Raw genomic sequence first — 20,007 nt, forward strand, 5'->3', positions numbered from 1 at the left:
CAGAGCTTCACACAGGCATCATTTTTATCTCCAACACCTCTCAGCAGAAACAACAAATTACATCAGAAATTAATGATTACTTGAAAATGTCTAATGTCTATGGGCCCCTTGAGGCATGAAGAATCAAACCTTTGACAGAAGTACCAATCCTCCTCTTACATGAACTTTAAAGACAAAATTGTGAGCTTCTGACCACAGGTTGTAGTGTTATCATTGGTCTTTGCAGGGATTCTATGGAATCTTGTGTTTAAGAGAATCACAAGACACGGTCCTGAATTAATATTCTTATGAGCTGGTTGAGATGAACACAACTTTTACCAAAGGAAAAGTGTTGATATTTATATCAATATATGGTGAAACAAAATGAATGCATCTTGGTTACCCATTCCCATTTAACACCTTTATTCTGACTTGTGGTTGTAATCACTGGGCAGTCTCTTTGGAATGTTTATTAACAAATTTGAATTTTCAACTTGATTCAGAGATGAATTAACAGTTATGTACACTTTACATTAAATATCACAAATCAGAAGTAGTAAAAAGAAAAAAGGGGAAAGAGATCACATTTGTACAATACTGAAATACGTATAAAATATTTATACAAGTTAAAATGTGGGAGAGCTTAGGATAAACAATTTGTTCTCTTCATTCTTGATCCACCTGAGAAGCTTGTTTATGTAGACAATGGCATTGTGTTTGGTGACTAGAGGCTCCAGGGTTGCATACAACTCAAACTCCTTTGTTACCTGGAAGGAAGCGTTCAGAATGTAAGCCACTCAATGAACACCATCCCCACCTTGCTTCCTGCACAAAATTCTGTGTACCTCTAGGCAGATAGATACAATCAGATCAGCTGATTAAAAGAACCTGGAATGAGAACCACTTACCCAACCTAGCAGTGTGTGTGTGTCCATGACCATGTACACCATCTTGAGAGGACGCGACACTGAGTGGACGCGGTGGTGCAGCTGCTGGTACAGACCAAAGAGCTGCCGCTGCTGCTCTGGTGTGTTGTACCTGAAGCAAGGAAGCCCAGTGTTAATCCAGATCAGTGCCAGAAAGTCCTCTTGCCCTCAGTCCAGCAAATCATAGTACAGAATGTAAAGATTTAGAATTAAAAATATTTTACAGTATTTCTTGCATACTCTTACAGGTAAACTAGAATTAGATGAATGATCAGAACTCCATTTCTCTGTAATGAGGGAGTTAATTTCTACTGAGATATTGTGCATGTCTGAAAAAAATATGAAGCAAAGCAAGGAGAACTTCAAGAGAAAACCAAAAATGGACATACGGGGCAGTGTACTCTGGGCAGGTGAACTGTGCTGTGGTTTTTGACTTGTAGAGGAAATGTCTTAGCTCAGGTGCTCCAACGGCCCCGACAGTGTAGGCTGATGTCCGTATGGCTGTGTTGATCCCCTCTAAGCAGTGGTGTCTCCTCAACCTCTGTATGGAAGACAAATCCATCAGATCATTGAATATTTCAAGGAAATCACACTCCACTGAAACAATGGTTAGATTTGTACATTCACAAATAATATGCATTCCTAATAACTTGCATAAACACTCAGTAGAAACAACTGACTCAGAACAAAATGTGTGGCAAAATCATAAGTACAAAATCTTTATAACCTACATCAACAATTTTCTGCTTGGCTTCAGAGAGTGTGAAAAACTGCTCACGGTCCACAGACAGCAGCAACAGACAAGCCTCACAGTCATCAGCCAGGTATGACACATGGCCATACAGGTAACCACTGAAACGTAAATCAACACACATTCTTCACCAAATATATGAATAAATATTGCAATATAAATGAAATGCAGAAATGGCAGTAATCATCCCACACTCAGTTAACAAAGAGTGAATAATTTGACTCACTTGGGATCAAATTTTGGAAGACAAATTGGCATCCAGTTTTCACTTGTTTTCAAGGACTCTGTAGCATTGACCAAATTGAAAAGGAGGTGAAGGTCAGCAGGATGCAGGAGGAACTTCTTCATGCGCACCAGGGAGATGAGCTGGTTCTGGCAGATGATGAGGCCAAACACAAGATTCTGCAAACACAACTTTGGTTAGCCAAGTGACACCAAGTACAGCCTTTTCTGAACACTGACTGAATCCAAAAAAACATCAGATATAGATGTTATTTCACTTGCATAAGCATAGTTCTGCCAGATGATGAGGCCAAACACAAGATTCTACAAACATGACTGGTGAGTTATGTCAAATAATGCCAAGTAGGGACTCTTCTGAACACAAGTGAATCCAAACCAACAGATATGGAGTTGTGAGTAAGGTCTCTTCTGAACACAACTGAATCCAAATTAACAGATATGGGTGTTATTTCACTTCCATGTGCACAGTAGCTTCTTTGCACTAAAGCCGAGTGGTGTTAGCTTAAGTAATCTTGAACTCACTTTGATTTTGGAGCAATACTGGATGATAGTCTGAGTGATGGTGTCTCGCGTAGCAGTGGCCAGTGGGAGACATTGGACACCACCCAGCAGGAAGGAAGGGTGAGAGTCCAGCATATTGAGCAGGTTGTCCAGCAGGCGCTCTGTACCTCCTAGCAGATGCCGGAAGTCGTAGTTTCTCCTCTTCTCAAACATGCGGGTGAGTGCTGATCCAGTTAGCACACTAACTATCTGGTTATGGACATAGCTGGAGAGAAAGGACAGTCATGAGTGTCTCAAATGTTAAAGGCTCCTGTGGGTCAGGTTTGCCTAAAAGTTTTAAGCTCATTAATCTTACTCAAGCTATAAACCATGGTATATATTTCAAATATGTCAGCTTTCTATAAGTCATGTAGGCACTCAAGGGCAAGAAAAGAAAGTCATGAGTTTATCTCAAAAGTTCACAGCTTCTGTGAGTCAAGTTTGCCTAAAAATTTCAAGTTTTCAGTTAACCTTAATCTTTGAAATGCATCATCTTGCTTTAACTTAGACATTCAAGGACAACAACCTAACATAACCTTACATAACTTAACACCCAAGGAAGCTTAGACACAAGTGAAGCCTTACGTGAGCTGCATGATGAGCTGAGGAATGCTGGCCACTGAATGTGACACGCCAACAAGGATCATTGGAGACTTAACTAAGAATACAAATTTGTGATCCCCAGCCACGATGCACCTGATGACATCCTCACTGTCTGCTACGAAGGAGACCAGCGCTTGCATCAGACCAAACAGGGTGACTAGTCGGTCCTCCTTCCCATACCTGAGAGAAGCCAAAGAACATGAGAAGAATACAGGTACAACATGAACATGAATGATAATATGAGGCCTAGAGCAGCAATGACAATATGGATAAAAGCATATGGACAAAAAAAAAAAAAAAGACAAGCAAAAACAAGAACGATAAAGGCAAGAGCAGTAATGACAAGACAAAATAAAAGCATATACATAAACCTAACATCCCAAACCTTGTGTAGATGGGCTTGCCAGACTCGCTCAGAATAAACACATGCTTCTCCTTCTGTATCCACTCCGGGCTGTGCAAGTATTCCTCATCCACACACTCCTCCTCTGAATCATCTGCTGCCGCCGCCGCCACCGCCTCGCCAGACCCTTCAGATCCCTGCTTCCCTTCCTCCTCCGCCAACGATACATTACCCATTCCCCCAACCAGTTCATTTTCCTGAGGGAACGGTGAGAAACGAGTGTTATAAGACTTAAAATATACAATACACCTTTACCTATTAATGAGAGGCCATCTACCTGTTTGTATGCTGTACATAACATACACCATAACCTGTTAATTTATGATTGGGTGTTGGCTATCTGTTAATATTGCTATACCAAATACCTGATAATTCAGCACCAATATGTACCTGATAACACACCACCTGCTAATGAGCCGCCTACCTGTTCCCGCTGCACCTTCCTGAGGGGGGAGTCTGGCCCGTCCTCCCCCCCGCTGAACTGCGTGTCCAGGTCATGATTGCACTCCTCGAAGCTGTCAGTGTTGACCAGCATCACCTCCCCGCTCACCCCCGGCGTGTCATCCTTCAGCTCGTCCCCCACAGCCTCCCCACCAGCCAGTGCAGGGGCAGCCTTCCCCTCCGCCGCTGTCCCGCTGTCCGCCATCACAACACATGACTCGTACGGCCAAACTATTTACTGTAGTCCTACAACTTGTCAAATTGTTATCTTATTTACTCCCTGGTTATGTAGTTTGTGTTCTTATTTTTTACTTAATTGGTATGTGTAGATTAGACCTCTTTATATTTCGTTACTTGGGTGTTTGTGAGTGTTGATGTTTCTACAAATGCTAGCTTTTTTTCTTTTGTGGAATGAAAATAAGGATGTTGTATTATTTTATTAATAATTTTGTAATATGAAACACAATGACGTCATAAAAATATACAAAAATGCTATAAAGAAGATATTAGAAATTTCTACTTATATCATAGTTTCTCACTTCTTCCCTATAATTTCACCTTAGGTTGGGTACCATTCAACTATTCACTTTGAAAGCAATTAAGAAAAGATACACATATAAGAAATATAAATGTAGTTAAAGAATGGTAATTAATGTTTATTCCTTTAATGACAGATGACAGTTTAGCTCGAACGCTACTTTGTTTACAAAAATCAGCTGGTGTTGCCGCTGTTGCGCTGCCTGGCGGTGGCTATAAAGAGGGAGGTGGTGTTTCCTGGTACCTTTGCCTCTGAACGAATAATACTGTAACGAGTAGACTACTGGGCTTATTTGTGCATAGGTAAATGGTAGTTGTTGGATAATTATGTGTGTAATGAGTATTCATATGGGTGCTGGTGGGGGGGGGGGGTGGAAAGGAGGCACCAAACCCCAGGTGGAATGGTGCCAGGCCTGGATGAGAGAGGATGGGAGGATGGATATACTGTATATACTGATAGTGGGAGGGTGTGTGAGCGTGGTACTTATCACACCGCAGGCAACAGGGGCAGGCTCCGCCCTTCTTTGTTGTACTTACGTATAAAACAATCAGTCAATCAACCAATCAACCAATTTCTGTTGTCCTGAGTAAAAAGTAGTCATTCGGTACTCGGTTTCGGAGTGTAATCAATACTGAATTACTCAGTTTGCAGAAAGTATTCCGTTCGTCTGTTCCTACTAATACCCGTGTATCAATTTCTTGCTATATCAAACAATTTAACCAAACATTCTGTCCTCTTTTCACTTTCAACTAATAGGATCAGTGTCTTGGGTGTAAGATCAATTAACTAGTGTGCTTCAGCCTTTGTTATGTTAGGGCCATTTCAAAACCAAGTTGTGAAATAAGAAAAAAAAAAGTTCCACATGTGCATTGATGTGTAGAGAAGGTTATCTCGATATCCCTCATACATGTTGGCCTTAATTTGGTATCATAACTTGTTTCACCAGTGCCCCAGCAACAGGTTATCCTCGTTAAATATTTCTATTTCCTTTAACATTGTGGTGGTAGTTTTAGAAAATCCGATAATATTCATTCGTACTGAAGTAAATGAAGTGATCTCGTATTTTTAGATTTTTTTTTTCTCTTAGCTCTATTATTGGCCTCTATCTTCAAAAAAATAAATAAATAAAATAAGTAAATAAATAAATAAAAAAACTACACGATATTGTAGTTTTATTTGGGTAATTGAGAGATGTGCTTTAATTTTATGCTATTATCTTTGTTATTAATTTGTATATTTTCGTTCCTCGTGTATTTTGCGGTATGTAATTCGCCATTTTGTCAATAAACTAACTTCATCATTCATCTACATTACTCTTACGCGTATGTGTATTAAATCACTAGACTGAATAGATTAATACAGCACCATTTGGAAGAGCAGGAAGAACATAACAGCCCGTAAATGTACTGAATAAGTAGCTTGTTAACCGTAGTTATTAAGGCTTTCTTCTCATTAAAATGGTTTTCTTAGGCAACAGAGATAATTACTAAGGTTCTCATGAGGGCTTTTTACCATTGATGATGTAGAATTCTGATTAAACTGCCAATTAGATCACATAGACACCGTTAAAAACTCCTGTAACTAGCAAGGCCTATTCAAAGTAATCGAGACAGGACGAAACGCTTCAGGATTCGATAACAGAATTTTTTTTCCAGGGTTTTTACCACTGACGATATAGAATTCTGATTAAACTGCTAATTAGATCACCTAGACACCTGTAACTAGCAAGGCCTGTTCAAAGTAATCGAGAAAAGACGAAACGCTTCAGGATTCGATAACAGAATTCACGTCTTTGCTGCTTCGTTCACTACTCGCCATAGTATATTAGTGGCGACTGGAGAGGAAGGGTATTTGCTGTGTGGTATTAATCCTGGTCGCCTTTGTCTTTATCGTTTGTCTTCGTTTCTGTACGAGGCAGAGGTGGAAGGAGAAGTGGGAAGGAAGGGTGAGTATTGAAAGTGTAATGTTGTGCGCTCTTGCGAACTTCTCGTAAGTATCTTGATTAATTTACGTGGTGTTTCTGCGTATATGGTGTTCCTGTGTATATACGTGGCGTGTGGGTCTTGGGTATTGTTTTGGTTCCATGTGAAGTTCCTTAGGCTATTGTGTGCGTATCTATGGGTGGTTTGTGGGTATCTGTTTTACTACGCTTGCTTGATTCTTTACGTTGTAGTGACGAGGTTTAGGCATATGTTTTACTACGCTTGCTTGATTCTTTACGTTGTAGTGTCGAGGTTTAGGTAATGTCGTGGGTAGTGGGTCGGATTGGACGGGGTTGGTTTTAGTATCATGCGTATTAAATGGTATTGAATAACTGAAATACTCGCTAAATTTTGTTGTACTACACTACCCTTAAGGAGACCATGTAGTGTCGAAATTTAAAGTCGTGGTAGATGTCTAAATACAAACGAGACTGCAATTTCGTGCCATGCGTAATTAAATGGTAGTGAATAAGTGAGATGGACTCGTTGAATTTGGTTGTGGATGTGCTATAGATATTCAAGTCTAGGTAATATTGTGGGTTTTGGTTGTGGTTGTGCTATATTGTGGTTGTGCTATAGATATTCTATAGATATTCAAGTCTACAGAAAATTGTGGGTAAGTGATTTCTGCAGGGATATCAAAGTAATCTGCTGGATTCTTGTCTGCGTTGTTCCCGGTTCTGTGTAGTTCAATTTTTCTAGTTACTGTGGTTCTCTTTTTAGTTGGTGGTTCGCTTGTTTCGTGTTCGCTTGATTCACGTTACTTGAATTCACTCAATCCGTGGTTCGCTTGTTTCATCAGTTACTTTTTGTTTCATCAGTTCCTTTAATTCTCATTCCATGGTTCGCGTGTCACTGGAATTCTCTCATTCCATGGTACGCTTGTTTTAGTTTCCTACATACCGTGGTTCGCTTGTTACTTGAATTAACTCGTTCCGTGGTTCGCTTGTTTCATAAGACTTCTACTTAACGTGGTTCTACTTACCGTGGTTCGCTTGTTTAATATTACTTGAATTCACTCGTGCGATATTTTTCCATCTTGTTTAATTACTCTGGTTCGTACGTTTTGCCCAAAATTTGCTAGTATCCTTAGCCATCTATTCCATTTTGTCTAGTTTGGATGTTACCCTGCCATTTCCTAACCCCACTTCAACTATATCTTGTTTCACATTACTGGGTTCCACTGGGCAGTAATTCATTCCCTGTCCTATGTTCTATTACGGTCTAAGCCCTCGTCACTCGCCGCCTCCTTGTCTTACTGTAGTGTAATTTTCGCATTCCCACACTTCTCTCGATCCCTTCCCCGCCCTTCCTATCTCTCGATCTTTCCCCCTCCATTTATCTTTAACCCTTCGTCCCCGAGGTTGACAGTATTTCTTCATTACGGACTCGCCACGTGAACCCTGAACATTCGCTTCTATTTGACTTTGCTATAGGTACCCGTAGAAACCTTATTCCCCACTGTCTCCGTTAGACACCCATAACTGAACTAAAGGCGTGTAGAAATTAATACTCGCTGATGTTGGGTGATGTATAGCGCATACAACTTGATTCCTATTCATTATATACGACTTCCGGCTTGATGTGACGTATCTACCCTAATCAGTGGTTTCAGTAATAGCTTAGTTTATCACCCTCCTTGGTACTCCTGTTTCCGTGTATGTTTTGTATTTTTCAGTTTACATTTGTCATGGTATGTTTTTCCTTTGTATCCCGTGGTTTTTTTTTTCCCCAAGGTATTCCTGAATCTTTTTAGTTTGTCCGTCACCGTTTTCTTTGGCATCCGTGGTTTTCTTTTAAGGTTCTGCTCGTAATATATTTTGGTATTATAGTATCCGTTTTCGTTCGTGTCCCCTTTTAGTCTTGGCCTGTAACTTACTATAGCTCATAACTGTCGGCTCCGTTCACTCGTTTCCCGTCGACTTGTTTCCTCTTGCCTATTACTTCAGCTTTCCAATTAGTTTCCCATTTGCCTTGTTTCTTCCTATAGCTTGTATTTCCTGTTTTCCTTTCTCCTGTCCATTGTAGTATTTCCCCTTACTATGTTAATGCTTAGACAGTAGCTACTGATGTCATTTCTCTGTATTATCGTAGTTTTCCACTGCTCCTTTCAGATTTTTTCTCCTACCTATTATCCTGTGTTCAGGTCTCCCTCTTCCGTTCACCCAATTACTGCTCTTTTCCCTCCGTGCCCATTCCCCCCACTGTTCGCAATAACCTCATTACCTCGCTCGCCTTCCTCCTCGTCACGCTACCCTCACTTTATTTTTCAGCATTGTCTCCGTCCTGCAGGAACAAAAGTAACTATTACCCTTTGGCTGTGTCCACTTGGCCCTCTTCCCTGCGCTTCAAGTAATAGGGTAATGTATCTTGCAAATAATTTATAAATAGTAAGAGCAGTTTTGAAGTGACAAATAGTAAGAGCAGTTTTGAGGTGACGGTAAAATCAGTGATTATTCAATAGGTTTTGTTTTATATTTGTAATGGAAAGCTCGGATTAGTAATAATTAAGTTGGACAGAAGTACGAGTATATAGATCATATCCCGGTATCTTGGTTCTAAAGCTTGATTCCTGAATATTCACCTAAGTAGGGTAATGAATGGAAATGGGTCTTCATTGCATTTATTTAACCTGTAAATCTATAGCATACAACTTGTTAACCCATTAGGGAAGTGAATGATAAGGGTCTTTCGCATTAGGAGGGTCTTAGGAGGGTCTTCATAACTTTTTACCTAAAAACCTATTAGCATAAAATAAGGGTCTTTCACATTAGGAGGGTCTTCATAACTTGTTTTACCTAAAAACCTATTGGCATAAAACTTAACTGCTTTTCTTCAGTGGCTGGCTTGAAATGAAAGAGGTAGCAGCATGTTTAACTCGGGTGTTTTTCTCCTCCATCAGGTGATGTTGGGGTCATCAGTAAAGCCGTTGCTTCCTGGAAGTCTTGCAGTGCACCCACACAAGAGCTTGAGCCATCGCTAGCACTAGTTTCTGTTGCCTTGGAGTCTTTACTTTGATTTAGGTAAATTATTGCAGGTAAATTACTGCAAAGACTGGCTGTTGCTTCTAATTTTTGATGATTAACTGGAATGCAGAAAACTATTGCAATGACGCAGGTAAATTATTGCAAAGACTGGCTGTTGCTTCTAATTTTTGGTGATTAACTGGAATGCAGAAAACTATTGCAATGACGCTTTAAGGCTCAAATGATGAGTAATAATAAATATCTTTCATCCACAGGTGGCGTGCCCTGACGCTTCCAGCATCCACCACCACAACGTGATGGCCTCGTCCCTGCTTTGCCGCTGCTGCTGGCACTGCTGCAAACCGTCACACTAACACCTCTGTGGTCACCATTGCGTTAGACTTGTTAGCTAGCTGTGATGCTGGTGATAAAGCTGCCCTGTGTGCTAAGAGTTCAAAGGACTCCTTAACTTATTTAGTTTCTTTTTCGTTTTTTTTTTTTTTAATATTTTGTGTTCTATGGGAAGGGTCAAGTCTTTCTCCGGAGAGTCTTTGAGGTAAATTTTTAGGAGTGAGTAAAAAAGAAGGGATTCATAGTGGAGAGTAGATTCATAGTGGAGAGTGTCTTCAAAGGTCCTTCCTTGTAGGACATGCGTATTGAATGAATGGAGGTTTTATTTGTTTCCCCTATTCAAGACTGACTGACTCCCTCGATACAAGACTGACACCTCGCATGTAGGGAAATTGTGAAAGAACGGAGGACTGAAGGTAATAAAGGTATTAATAATGTGAAGAATCCCTTCAATCTGACTGATGGGATAAGAGTCGTCCTGGTCTGCATGCCCTAAAGTACCATTTTTTGCCGTTGGCAAAAAAACGCCACCGTTCTGAGATTCAAGTAAAAAAAAAAAAAAAAAAATTTGAACGTTTTATCCTGGTCTGCATGCCCTAAAGTACCATTTTTTGCCGTTGGCAAAAAAACGCCACCGTTCTGAGATTCAAGTAAAAAAAAAAAAAAAAAATTTGAACGTTTTTCGAAACACTAAGCTGCTTAGTTTTAAAGTTTGTATTTACATAAAATGTAAACTAAACTAGTATCAAGGCTTACTAAGCTAACGGAAGCTAGACTAAAGGGAAGAAAGCTATGCTTAATAAAAAACATAGGCACTAAAGGGAAACTATGCTTAATAAAGATAAAGGGAAAGCATAATAAAAGGAAAGCAGGTAAGAAGCAAGCAGCCTTCGACCTTCACTGGCAATCCTTTAAGTACTTCATCATTCGGTAGGTCCCATCTTCCTCATTCGGTGTCCTCCGTTGATGGTTTACTCTGTTGAGAAACTTACAACAGTTAAAACTCTCTTACCCAGTAGAGAGAGGTCACTCTTCTGTTGGAGCATTTTACCCAATTTTTCCCTAAGATTCACCCCTTTCCCCACATTCACACCCCACATTCACACATCCTTCCCTTCTTTCATACTTTCCCGCATTCACACCCCGCCACATTTTCACACCGTCTTTCACAAGATTCACCCATTCATCCACCCTTTCCTACCCCCATTCATCCACCCTTTTTCCTTGTCTAGTGCTGTATGTGATGCCTCTTTCCTCTGACAGTGAACACCACACACAAAGGGCACACGAAAGTGTCGCCCATAAAAAGCTGATTTTACCAAAGGCTCATCGGCTCATCCTTTTCCAGCTTCCGTCTAGTATTTTTAAACCAGTATTTAGCCGGTACCATATCTCCAGAACCCATATCTCCAGAACGTCCCAGTCCCCGATGTTCCTCCTTTTCCAACCTAGTCCTCGGTTTCCAGCTTTTAGTCCTCTGCGTGAGTCCTCTGTGTGAGGTCTTTTTCTATGGCCAGTCGCCGCGCTGAGGCTCGGGTTGACCACTAGCAGGGTTGACCACTAGGGTTGACCACTAGCAACCCACCAATCACTTGAACAGCCTTGTCCGTCTTCCCTTTATTGCAGATCTGTTTAACGTCCGTGATATTATATTTAGATTCCTTATTATTTAATTAGATCCATTAAGTTCATTAAATTCACTGGTGTTCCCTTCAGCGTGTATTCGTAGATCAGGATGTGAAAGAAGTCATATTTGCGTGTACTCGTAGATAAAAGGATGTGAAAAGTCATATTTTACTGAGAAGTAAAGACACTGTCTTGAAATTGGTAGGTTACGGTTGAGAAGTAAAAAAATTGGTAGGTTACGGTTGAGAAGTAAAGACAGTCTAGAAATTGGTAGGTTACGGTTATTTCCATAATTTCAAATTTCCATAATCTCAACTCTTACCTTATTATATTTATTTGCCCCACTAGGGTTTATATTTGCACCACTAAGTCTTTCAAGTAAGACAGACAGGCCTAGGTAGACAGACAGACCTAGGTTGGCTGCAGCTGGCTGCAGCTCACCACAAGCTGGAAACGCGGCGACATATGCACAGTCCTGAGACTGTGGTGACCTGGTTGGCTGCAGCTCGCCACCAGCTCGCCACCAGCTAGCTGGAAACGCGGCGACGTCTGCACGGTCCTGAGGCTGTGGTGACCTGGAAAAGGTGACCTGGAAAAAAATTGAATTACTGAGATAACCGAGATAACCTGGGGGAAAAAAAAAAAAATAAGAAAAAAAAAATAAACAATAAATACACGCTTTTTTTAATATTTTTTATAACATCACAGCAATACAGATTAAGCAATATAGAAGCAATATAGATTACAAGAAAGGATACGTTCAAGGTCTTTTAAAATTAAAAATACGACAGTTCGATAGCTTTACCGTTTTTATAAGGGCTTTTCTTTTCATTTTCTTGTGAAAACACTTGAATTTTCTTGTAAAAAACACTTGAGAATGTAACACGGTAATCTCTTCGATCCCTATAAGAAAGGGACGAGGAGGTCAGAGAACATCTATTTTCTTCTCCTTTTACCTTCTCCTTTTACCAGAAGGCTTTTTATTCTGTATATAAATTTTAGGCTTTTTATTCTGTATATAAATTTTTTTTTTGTATATACATTTTTTTTTTCTATTTCCAGTTTTTCTCTTTCTAGTTTTCTATTTCTAGTTTTCCTTTCCTTTTTCCCTTTCGCTTAATTTTTTCCCCTACTGTAACCATTCCATTTAGTTCTATTTCGCTTTACTTCATTTTTCATCATTTTTAATCATTACTTTTTCATCTTTTCTTCCAACACGAGAAGAATGGAGACGCAGCTGCTTTCCATCCAGCCACTCACCAAATCACCCCCAGGGATTCTTTGCCACCTACTGCAGGCGTGTGAGGCGTTGAGTTCGAGGCTTGATGATCTATTTAGAGTCAAGTGGCCTGGTTGGGCAGTAATGAAGGGACCTGACGGAGAAATGCGAGGCACGGCAGGACTTGTGAACAGACTCACTACTCACTCTGGTTCAGGCAGCGCCCTTTGGAAACAGGAGAGGTCTTCGGGAGGAGGTGGCGCTCGTGGGAACACATTCTCTCTCTCTCTCTCTCTCTCTCTCTCTCTCTCTCTCAAAACACCACGGTGATGAAAAACAACACTTATAGTTTCCAAAGATTGCGCTGCTCTGAAAAACAAAAGGACCACCAAGTTTTCTTAAGTCTCCGCTCCACTCTTGACAAGGAAGCACCACGCCTACGTTTTCTAAAGACTCGTGCTGCACGTTTACTTGACATGAATGCATACGTGAGCTGCTTTGGGTGGACTCGCACATAGGTGAAGGAGGTATTGAAGACTGAAGAGGAGGAGGAGGAGGAGGAGGAGGAGGAGGTGTGTGTTTGTCAGATATCTTACGTGGAGGAGGTGTGTGTGTTTGTCAGGTATCTTACGTTGAAGTAAAGTACAAAATCTAAGGAATTTGATTTGATGTCATTCTTTCCTTCTATTTCAGTCTCTCTCTCTCTCCCCAATTCTTTTTCTTCACTCTTTTCCTCACTCGAAATCTCCTCCTTGATTCTTTTCCTTGTTTATCTTCTATTTCCTCTACTTTCCCTGTCTCTAAACCTAACACTTTTACTCTCTATTTTTGTTCCTTCCTAACTAGGTCCTTTTTCGCTCTCTTTTCCTCTCTAGTTTTGCCTCCCAGCATTGATCGTCCATTGAAAAATTCCTGGCTACTCTAAGACTATGAAAAACGCTCCGTGCCAAAGCATTCCTTGGCCTCGCTGTCACTAGAACTTCCCTCAGCATCTCATAGCTCATCTTACGTCGCTGGACATCAAAAGGTTGCCTATCTATGCCTCTACACCGGGCTAGCTGGCCTGCCTTCCCGCGTGTCCCCCATCCCTCCCTTGTGTTCGTCTCTCCTGTTTAGCCTCGTCCGTTTTCTTTTTCCTCGTTTTCTTTTCTCCCCGCCTTGCTTCTGTTCTTTTAGTTATTTTGTCCTTTCTTTGTTTCGTGTTGTTTTGTATATTTTGTTTTTTCTATATGGATTTTTCTTTATTTATTTTCTTCTTGAGGACACTTGTATATTTTTTTTCTTAATTTTGTGAATGTATCTTAGTTAATTTCAAAGCCTTTTATTTTGTTATAAGTTTAAAATTGGAAATTCCTCCGCAGATTATTGTAACGTTCTTTTAAACTTCTTTTTTCTGTTTTTTCCATTTTTCTCTACGTAAATAACTTGTACCTCTTCACATTTTCTTTTTATTTTTTTATATGTATATTTTTTTTTTCGTTAACTTTTCTTTTTATTCTTTCACGACTTTAATTTCCTGCAGCTCGTCTTGACTTTTTCCCTCCTTCCTTCTTTTAACTCTCTCTCTCTCTCTCTCTCTCTCTCTCTCTCTCTCTCTCTCTCTCTCTCTCTCTCTCTCTCTTATACCATTACACCATCACCCCTCCTTCTTCCTTTCCTCTTCTCCTTTCTCCTCCTCCTCCTCCTCCTCCTCCTCCTCCTCCTGTGACACACGACATATTCTTAATAACACAATAACTCAATACTCTTTCCTGGCAGAAGGATAAAGGCGTCCTCTTTGTCCCTGGAGGAGGAGGAGGAGGAGGAGGAGGAGGAGGAGGAGGAGGAGGAGGAGGAGGAGGAGGAGAAAGGAAAGAAAGTTAAGGACAAGAATAAAAAGAAGGAAGAGGAAGAGGAAAAGGACGAGGACAGATAAAGGCAAACTGATATTGTCGTTCTCATTTCAACACACACACAGAGAGAGAGAACACACACACACAGAGAGAGAGAGAGAGAGAGAGAGAGAGAGAGAGAGAGAGAGAGAGAGAGAGAGAGAGAGAGAGAGAGAGAGAGAGAGAGAGAGAGAGAGAGAGAGAGAGAGAGAAGAAAAAAAGGCATTAATTTATGTTCTCTCCTGTTCTGAGTATAATATTAGCAAGGATAATAATAAATTCTAGAATAATCTACATATTCTCTCTCTCTCCTCTCCTCTCCTCTCCTCTCCTCTCCTCTCCTCTCCTCTCCTCTCCTCTCCTCTCCTCTCCTCTCTCTCTCTCTCTTCTCTTCTCTTCTCTTCTCTTCTCTTCTCTTCTCTTCTCTTCTCTTCTCTTTCACGATAAAAGCATCAGATAATTTCCACATCTAAGGTATCTGACTCCCTTTACTAACCTTTATGTCCATTATTTGCGTCATTTTCCGCCTAATTTTGAACTTTCCAGACATCTGCAGTGACGTCGGTGAAAATAACACCGCATGCCAACAGAGAGAAAGAAGGAATTAATTAGCACCTTGTTCCACGTCACTTTCCTTCTAATTTCAAGCTTTTCCACGCCCCCGGGTTTAAATAGTGTTATGTACCACTCATCAAAATGAAGCAGTTAAAGATATATATTCAGTTATATTCCTTCTTGTTCTTAAGCTTCCCAATTGACTTCGGTGAAAATAACGTTATATACCAACAATGAAACGAGGGATTTTTTTTCTATTTAACGTCAGATACCTTCTAATGTCAAACTCTCTGATCTAAGGCAGTGAGAATATCGTTATATACAGGCAAGGAAACGAGGGAGTTATTACAATATTCATCGTAGCATTCCAAATTTTCAAACTTCCCAATCTACGTCGGTGAAAATAACGTAATATACCAACAAGGAAAACGAGGATCGCTTGGCGTCAAACTCTTTATCCACGAACCATCGACTGTAATACTTTATCGTCACTCTTATAATCTCTACTTCCATTCCGGGGCGAACCTCACTTTTACCCCCATTTCACCCCTAGTATTTTCCCTCCTCCATTCCATCCTCACCATCTTTCCACCTCATTCCACTCCAGTTACCTTCCTCGTCCCTCCCACAGGAAACTCATCTGTCCATTCCATCCTTCCAATCTTTTCCGCCAGTTCCACTTCGCTTCCCTCTCTCATCCTGAAACCTCCACTTCCCATCCTTTGCGTCAAATTTTTCCCACCCCGTTCAGTCCACTATCAAAATCTTCACGTTTCTTCCGTCTCGCCTTCATCCCTGCGCCTTTTTCTTCTCCTTCATCCTCGTCGTCTTTTTTCGCTCTCCTGCGTCTGTGTCTTAGTTATACACCTTCCCAGGCTTTTCTCTTCCACTTCAATCCTTTCCTTCCATACTTCCGTGTCTCGTGTTCTCAAATGCCTTCCAAAACCAGTAATATCTCAGGTAATCGTAAGTTATAGTATTTTTCATTTATCTTTACCGTTTGTCTCGCGTTTCCTCTTGCTTTATGATGAGGATATTTAGTTTCCAGGAAGGATGAAGGGATCTCAGGGCCCGAAGCTGCACTCAGGGAGGTCGTGGTGGGAGGGAGGAGGGAGGGGGCAGATGCGAGCGGTGCCAGGTTCAGGTATTAAGCTGCCTACCATCCCCAGCGAAGCAGTGCCAGTGTGCTCCCGACCTTTTGAAGGGAGAGGATGGTTAGAGGAGGGATTACATCATAATTTTCCCTTCCCCCCTTCCTCCCAACCCTCCCCCCCCCCTCTCTCTCCTCTTCTCTCTCTCTCTGCTTTGCCAGACTCATCACGCCTTACACTCTATTATTCACTATCAAACTTTCATTCCCGTACTATTTCTCTCTTTACCTAAAAAAAAAAAAAAAGAAAAAGGTAGAATTCGGATTACAGAAAAAAAAAAAAAAAAAAACACAAGAACTTAATCTTGAACGCACTAATTCACTCACCTCTCTTGGGAAACAGAACTGAAGGTCACGAGGGAAAATCTGAACACACATCCTACAATGATCACTGTGTTCACTCGTGTCTTATTACCTGCGTGACCTGAGACAATTGAACTTTTTAGAGCACACGCATAGTCACCTCTAATCCTTCACAGACCTCATCGATAACTGAAACTGTGGACATTACGAATTGAATAGCCACGTTATGAGCACTGGAGTGGCCGCTTGTCCCCCCTCTGTCCTCCTCTGCTTGCTGTAATCTGGCTGATGGAGTGACTCGCTCAGTAGCTATTGAGGTTTTGCAATAGAGGTCTTACAGTCACGCCAGTATTGCTGAGTAAGAACAAGTGTTTGGCTCTCTCTCTCTCTCTCTCTCTCTCTCTCTCTCTCTCTCTCTCTCTCTCTCTCTCTCTCTCTCTCTCTCTCTGTGTGTGTGTATGTGTGTTGGAAAATACGAAGTGATGCATGTTTTTTTTCTTTTCCACTTAACCTTTCTTTTTCTTTTATTATTTTTTTTCTATATTTATCACTTAATCTCTCTCTCTCTCCTCTCTCTCCTCTCTCTCTCTCTCTCTCCTCTCTCTCTCTCCTCTCTCTCTCTCTCTCTCTCCACTTTGTGTTTGGTTGACTTTTCTTTCTCTTTTTTTTGTCCTTTTTCCTAGATGTTCTTTTTTCTTCTTCTTTTCCATCTTGTCTTTCTATCTTTCCTCCTCTTTCATTCTTTTCTCTGGATTATTATTCTTCATTTTGTTTTCCTCCATTTTACGTTAACATATCCTCCTCCTCTCATTCTTTTCCATCTTATCTTTTCTCTTTTTTTTTTATCCTTTTTCCTTAGACATCCTCTTTCTTTTTATTTTCTCTTCCATTCTTTCTTTTTATATTTCCTCTTCTTTTATTCTTTTTTTTTTCACATTATCGCTCCTCATTTTCCCCCCAATCTTACGTAACACCTTTCCTCCATTTCCATTTCTTTTCCCACCTTATCTTTCCTCCTCCTTTATCCTTTTCCTACATTACATTAACACCCCCCCCTTTTTTTTTTCCTTCCCCACATTACGCTAACCTTTTTCTTTCTTTCTTTCTTTCCTTTTCTTCTGACATTCCTTTCTCTTTCCCCAACTTTTTTTCTTCCCTCGCGCTAGTCATTACCCTCACCTGTTCTCAGCCAATCACATCCTTCCACGCTCACTTTTCTCCCCCAATCGGATCCTTACGTTCACCTTTTTCCGGCAAGTCACAAGAGGGGCGGGGGGGGGGGGGGAACGATAGCTTATTGAATGGGGGATAGGAGGAACCAGCGACTCGTCCTCTCCTCTCTGCTCGTTTGAAGTCAGTCCACACACCGTCACCTCGCGGGGCCACTCGTTCACACGCACTAGGAGAGAAACTGCCAAGAATTCCGGCAAATTGAATCAATGAAGGCGACGATGAAGGTAAATCCCAAGTGAAATATATCAGGTTATTATTGGCGGGCTGAGAGAGAGAGAGAGAGAGAGAGAGAGAGAGAGAGAGAGAGAGAGAGAGAGGAGAGAGAGAGAGAGAGAGAGAGAGAGAGAGGAGGAGAGGAGAGAGAGAGAGAGAGAGAGAGAGAGAGAGAGAGAGAGGAGAGAGAGGAGAGAGAGAGAGGTCAGTATTCACCATCACTATATTCCACGGCCACAGAGATGCTCATCCGGGTTCTCACGAGTGTTTCCTCTAGTTGATAATATAGAAAACCTTGTTAATCTGTCACTGGAATCGTAAAAAATAGAAAAAAAAAGAAAAAAGAAAACATTTTAAAACCCGTATAATTTCAACTATATAGCCTTACTAGGATAAAAATGTTTCAGAATACGGTTCGAGAGAGAGAGAGAGAGAGAGAGAGAGAGAGAGAGAGAGAGAGAGAGAGAGAGAGAGAGAGAGAGAGAGAGGAATGACCGTCCTTGTCTTCACCTCACCCTTGCCTTGCCTCACTTTCTCTCCGTGCCTTTTAAAACACCTGCCACTTTCCCTCCTCCTCCTGAAACCCTTAAAGGAACGGGACGCCAGATTTACACCTTCAATTTTTAACTCATTTTACTCTATTTCTCTCTATTTCTTTATCAAAACACCCATCTCTCCTTTCCATTCCACTGTCTCTTCCCACATCCGTCTCTTCGTCTCCCCTCCACCTCTCCATCCTCATTTTACCTCTTCTTCCTCTTCCATCTCTCCCTCCTCCTTCCATCTTCCTTTCCCTTCTAACTCCCCTTCTATCTCTCCCTCCCTCTTCCACTTGTCCCTTCCACACCCATCTGTCCCTTCCCCTTCCACTGTCTCCCCACTTCCACCTCCCTCGATTATTCCCTCCTCCCCGCTTCCCCTTCCACCCGTCCCTCCCACATCCACCCGACCCTCCCCGGACACTCTAAACGAGATCATTATGAGAACTGACCGCTGGATTACAAAAGGGACTCCTAACTTGACCTGGTTCGTGTGTTTGCGGGAAGGCGAGGTGACGGGGTGAGGTGACGGGCGAGGTGACGCAGGTGAGGGTGACGCAGGTGAGGTGACGCAAGTGAGGTGACGCAGGTGACGTGACGCAGACCAAGCCGCTCACTCACTCCTTTCAGTACAGACTCACTCATTGACAGCAAGTAATAGGCGGGAAGTATACATAGCAATGCCTGAACTAACACTACGTTGGTCAGTCGAGAACACTTGCTTTTTATGCAGCGCTGTCGACTAACAAACACGCTAGGTAACTTTAGTGCTGCCAAGAACTAACACACACACACTAACTTTATGTCACGCTGTCGACTGCTAACAAAGTCTAACTAACTTTACTAATGTCAAAACAAACAAACACACTAGATTGGTTTATTTGTCCGTCTGTCTGTCTGTCTGTCTGTCCTGCCGTTTGTCTGTATGTCTCTGTCTGTCTGTCTGTCTGTCGATCTGACTGTTTATCGGTTTTTTACCTGTCAATCTGTCTGTCTGTCAGTATGTATATATGTTCTGTCCATCTATCGATCTGTCTCTCTCTCTCTCTCTCTCTCTCTCTCTCTCTCTCTCTCTCTCTCCTCTCTCTCTCTCTCTCTCTCTCTCTCTCTCTCTCCCATCTCATCGAAAATAACAAAACAACAAAAGCAAAATAACACAACTAGTTTTATCATTTTCCCTTCAGCTACGTCCCCTCCTCTCCTCCTTCCGTCCCCCCCTCTCTCTCTCCTTCCCCTCCACCCAACAATGGCGGGACCGCGGCGAGGTAAAGATTGATGGGCAGAAAATAGGAAGGTTCTCGTGCGCCCTCGGTGATGTGTCTCGCTACTCAATTTACCTTCCAAACTGAACCTGTTGTCCTCGGTGTCTCGCGGTGCCATCCATCTCTCGTCTCATCTTCATTGGTCTCTTCTTATCTTCTTACTTATTTATTTTTGCTTCTGATCATCTCAAAGTCTGTTTTTTTTTTTTATTCATATCCTTTTTTTTTTCTTTTTCTTTATTTATCATTTCGTTGGTGTCTTGTTTTTTCTTATTTATCATTTTGCTTTGATCATCTCCAGGTCATTTTTCAA

The 20,007-nt window shown here is 41.4% G+C and overlaps 1 protein-coding gene and 2 long non-coding RNA genes across 4 annotated transcripts in view; 1 reads left to right on the forward strand and 2 right to left on the reverse strand.

Moving 5' to 3' along the window:
- Positions 1 to 434: 434 nt before the first annotated feature.
- LOC135088997 (vacuolar fusion protein MON1 homolog) lies at positions 435 to 4,106 on the reverse strand. The gene is made up of 9 exons (XM_063984114.1): positions 3,870 to 4,106; positions 3,428 to 3,642; positions 3,025 to 3,222; positions 2,422 to 2,665; positions 1,883 to 2,058; positions 1,637 to 1,757; positions 1,295 to 1,446; positions 888 to 1,017; positions 435 to 746 (listed from the first exon to the last, which is right to left on the reverse strand). Exons 1-9 carry the CDS (start codon positions 4,089 to 4,091, stop codon positions 606 to 608), a joined length of 1,599 nt encoding a protein of 532 aa, XP_063840184.1. The 5' UTR covers positions 4,092 to 4,106; the 3' UTR covers positions 435 to 605.
- Positions 4,107 to 6,221: 2,115 nt separating this feature from the next.
- On the forward strand, positions 6,222 to 10,167 carry LOC135088995 (uncharacterized). Its single transcript, XR_010261354.1, has 4 exons — positions 6,222 to 6,369; positions 8,680 to 8,766; positions 9,309 to 9,429; positions 9,648 to 10,167. It is a non-coding gene; the product is annotated as an uncharacterized LOC135088995 (long non-coding RNA).
- A 1,443-nt stretch (positions 10,168 to 11,610) lies between these two features.
- Positions 11,611 to 20,007, reverse strand: part of LOC135089000 (uncharacterized) — a 78,718-nt gene continuing 70,321 nt past the window's right edge. For both annotated transcript variants that reach the window (XR_010261355.1, XR_010261356.1), the window contains one exon: positions 11,611 to 11,938. This is a non-coding gene — a long non-coding RNA (uncharacterized LOC135089000). The remainder of the gene's footprint in view (positions 11,939 to 20,007) is intronic.

Source organism: Scylla paramamosain, chromosome 32 (genome assembly GCF_035594125.1).
Source record: "Scylla paramamosain isolate STU-SP2022 chromosome 32, ASM3559412v1, whole genome shotgun sequence".
Classification (NCBI taxonomy): Eukaryota; Metazoa; Arthropoda; class Malacostraca; order Decapoda; family Portunidae; genus Scylla; species Scylla paramamosain.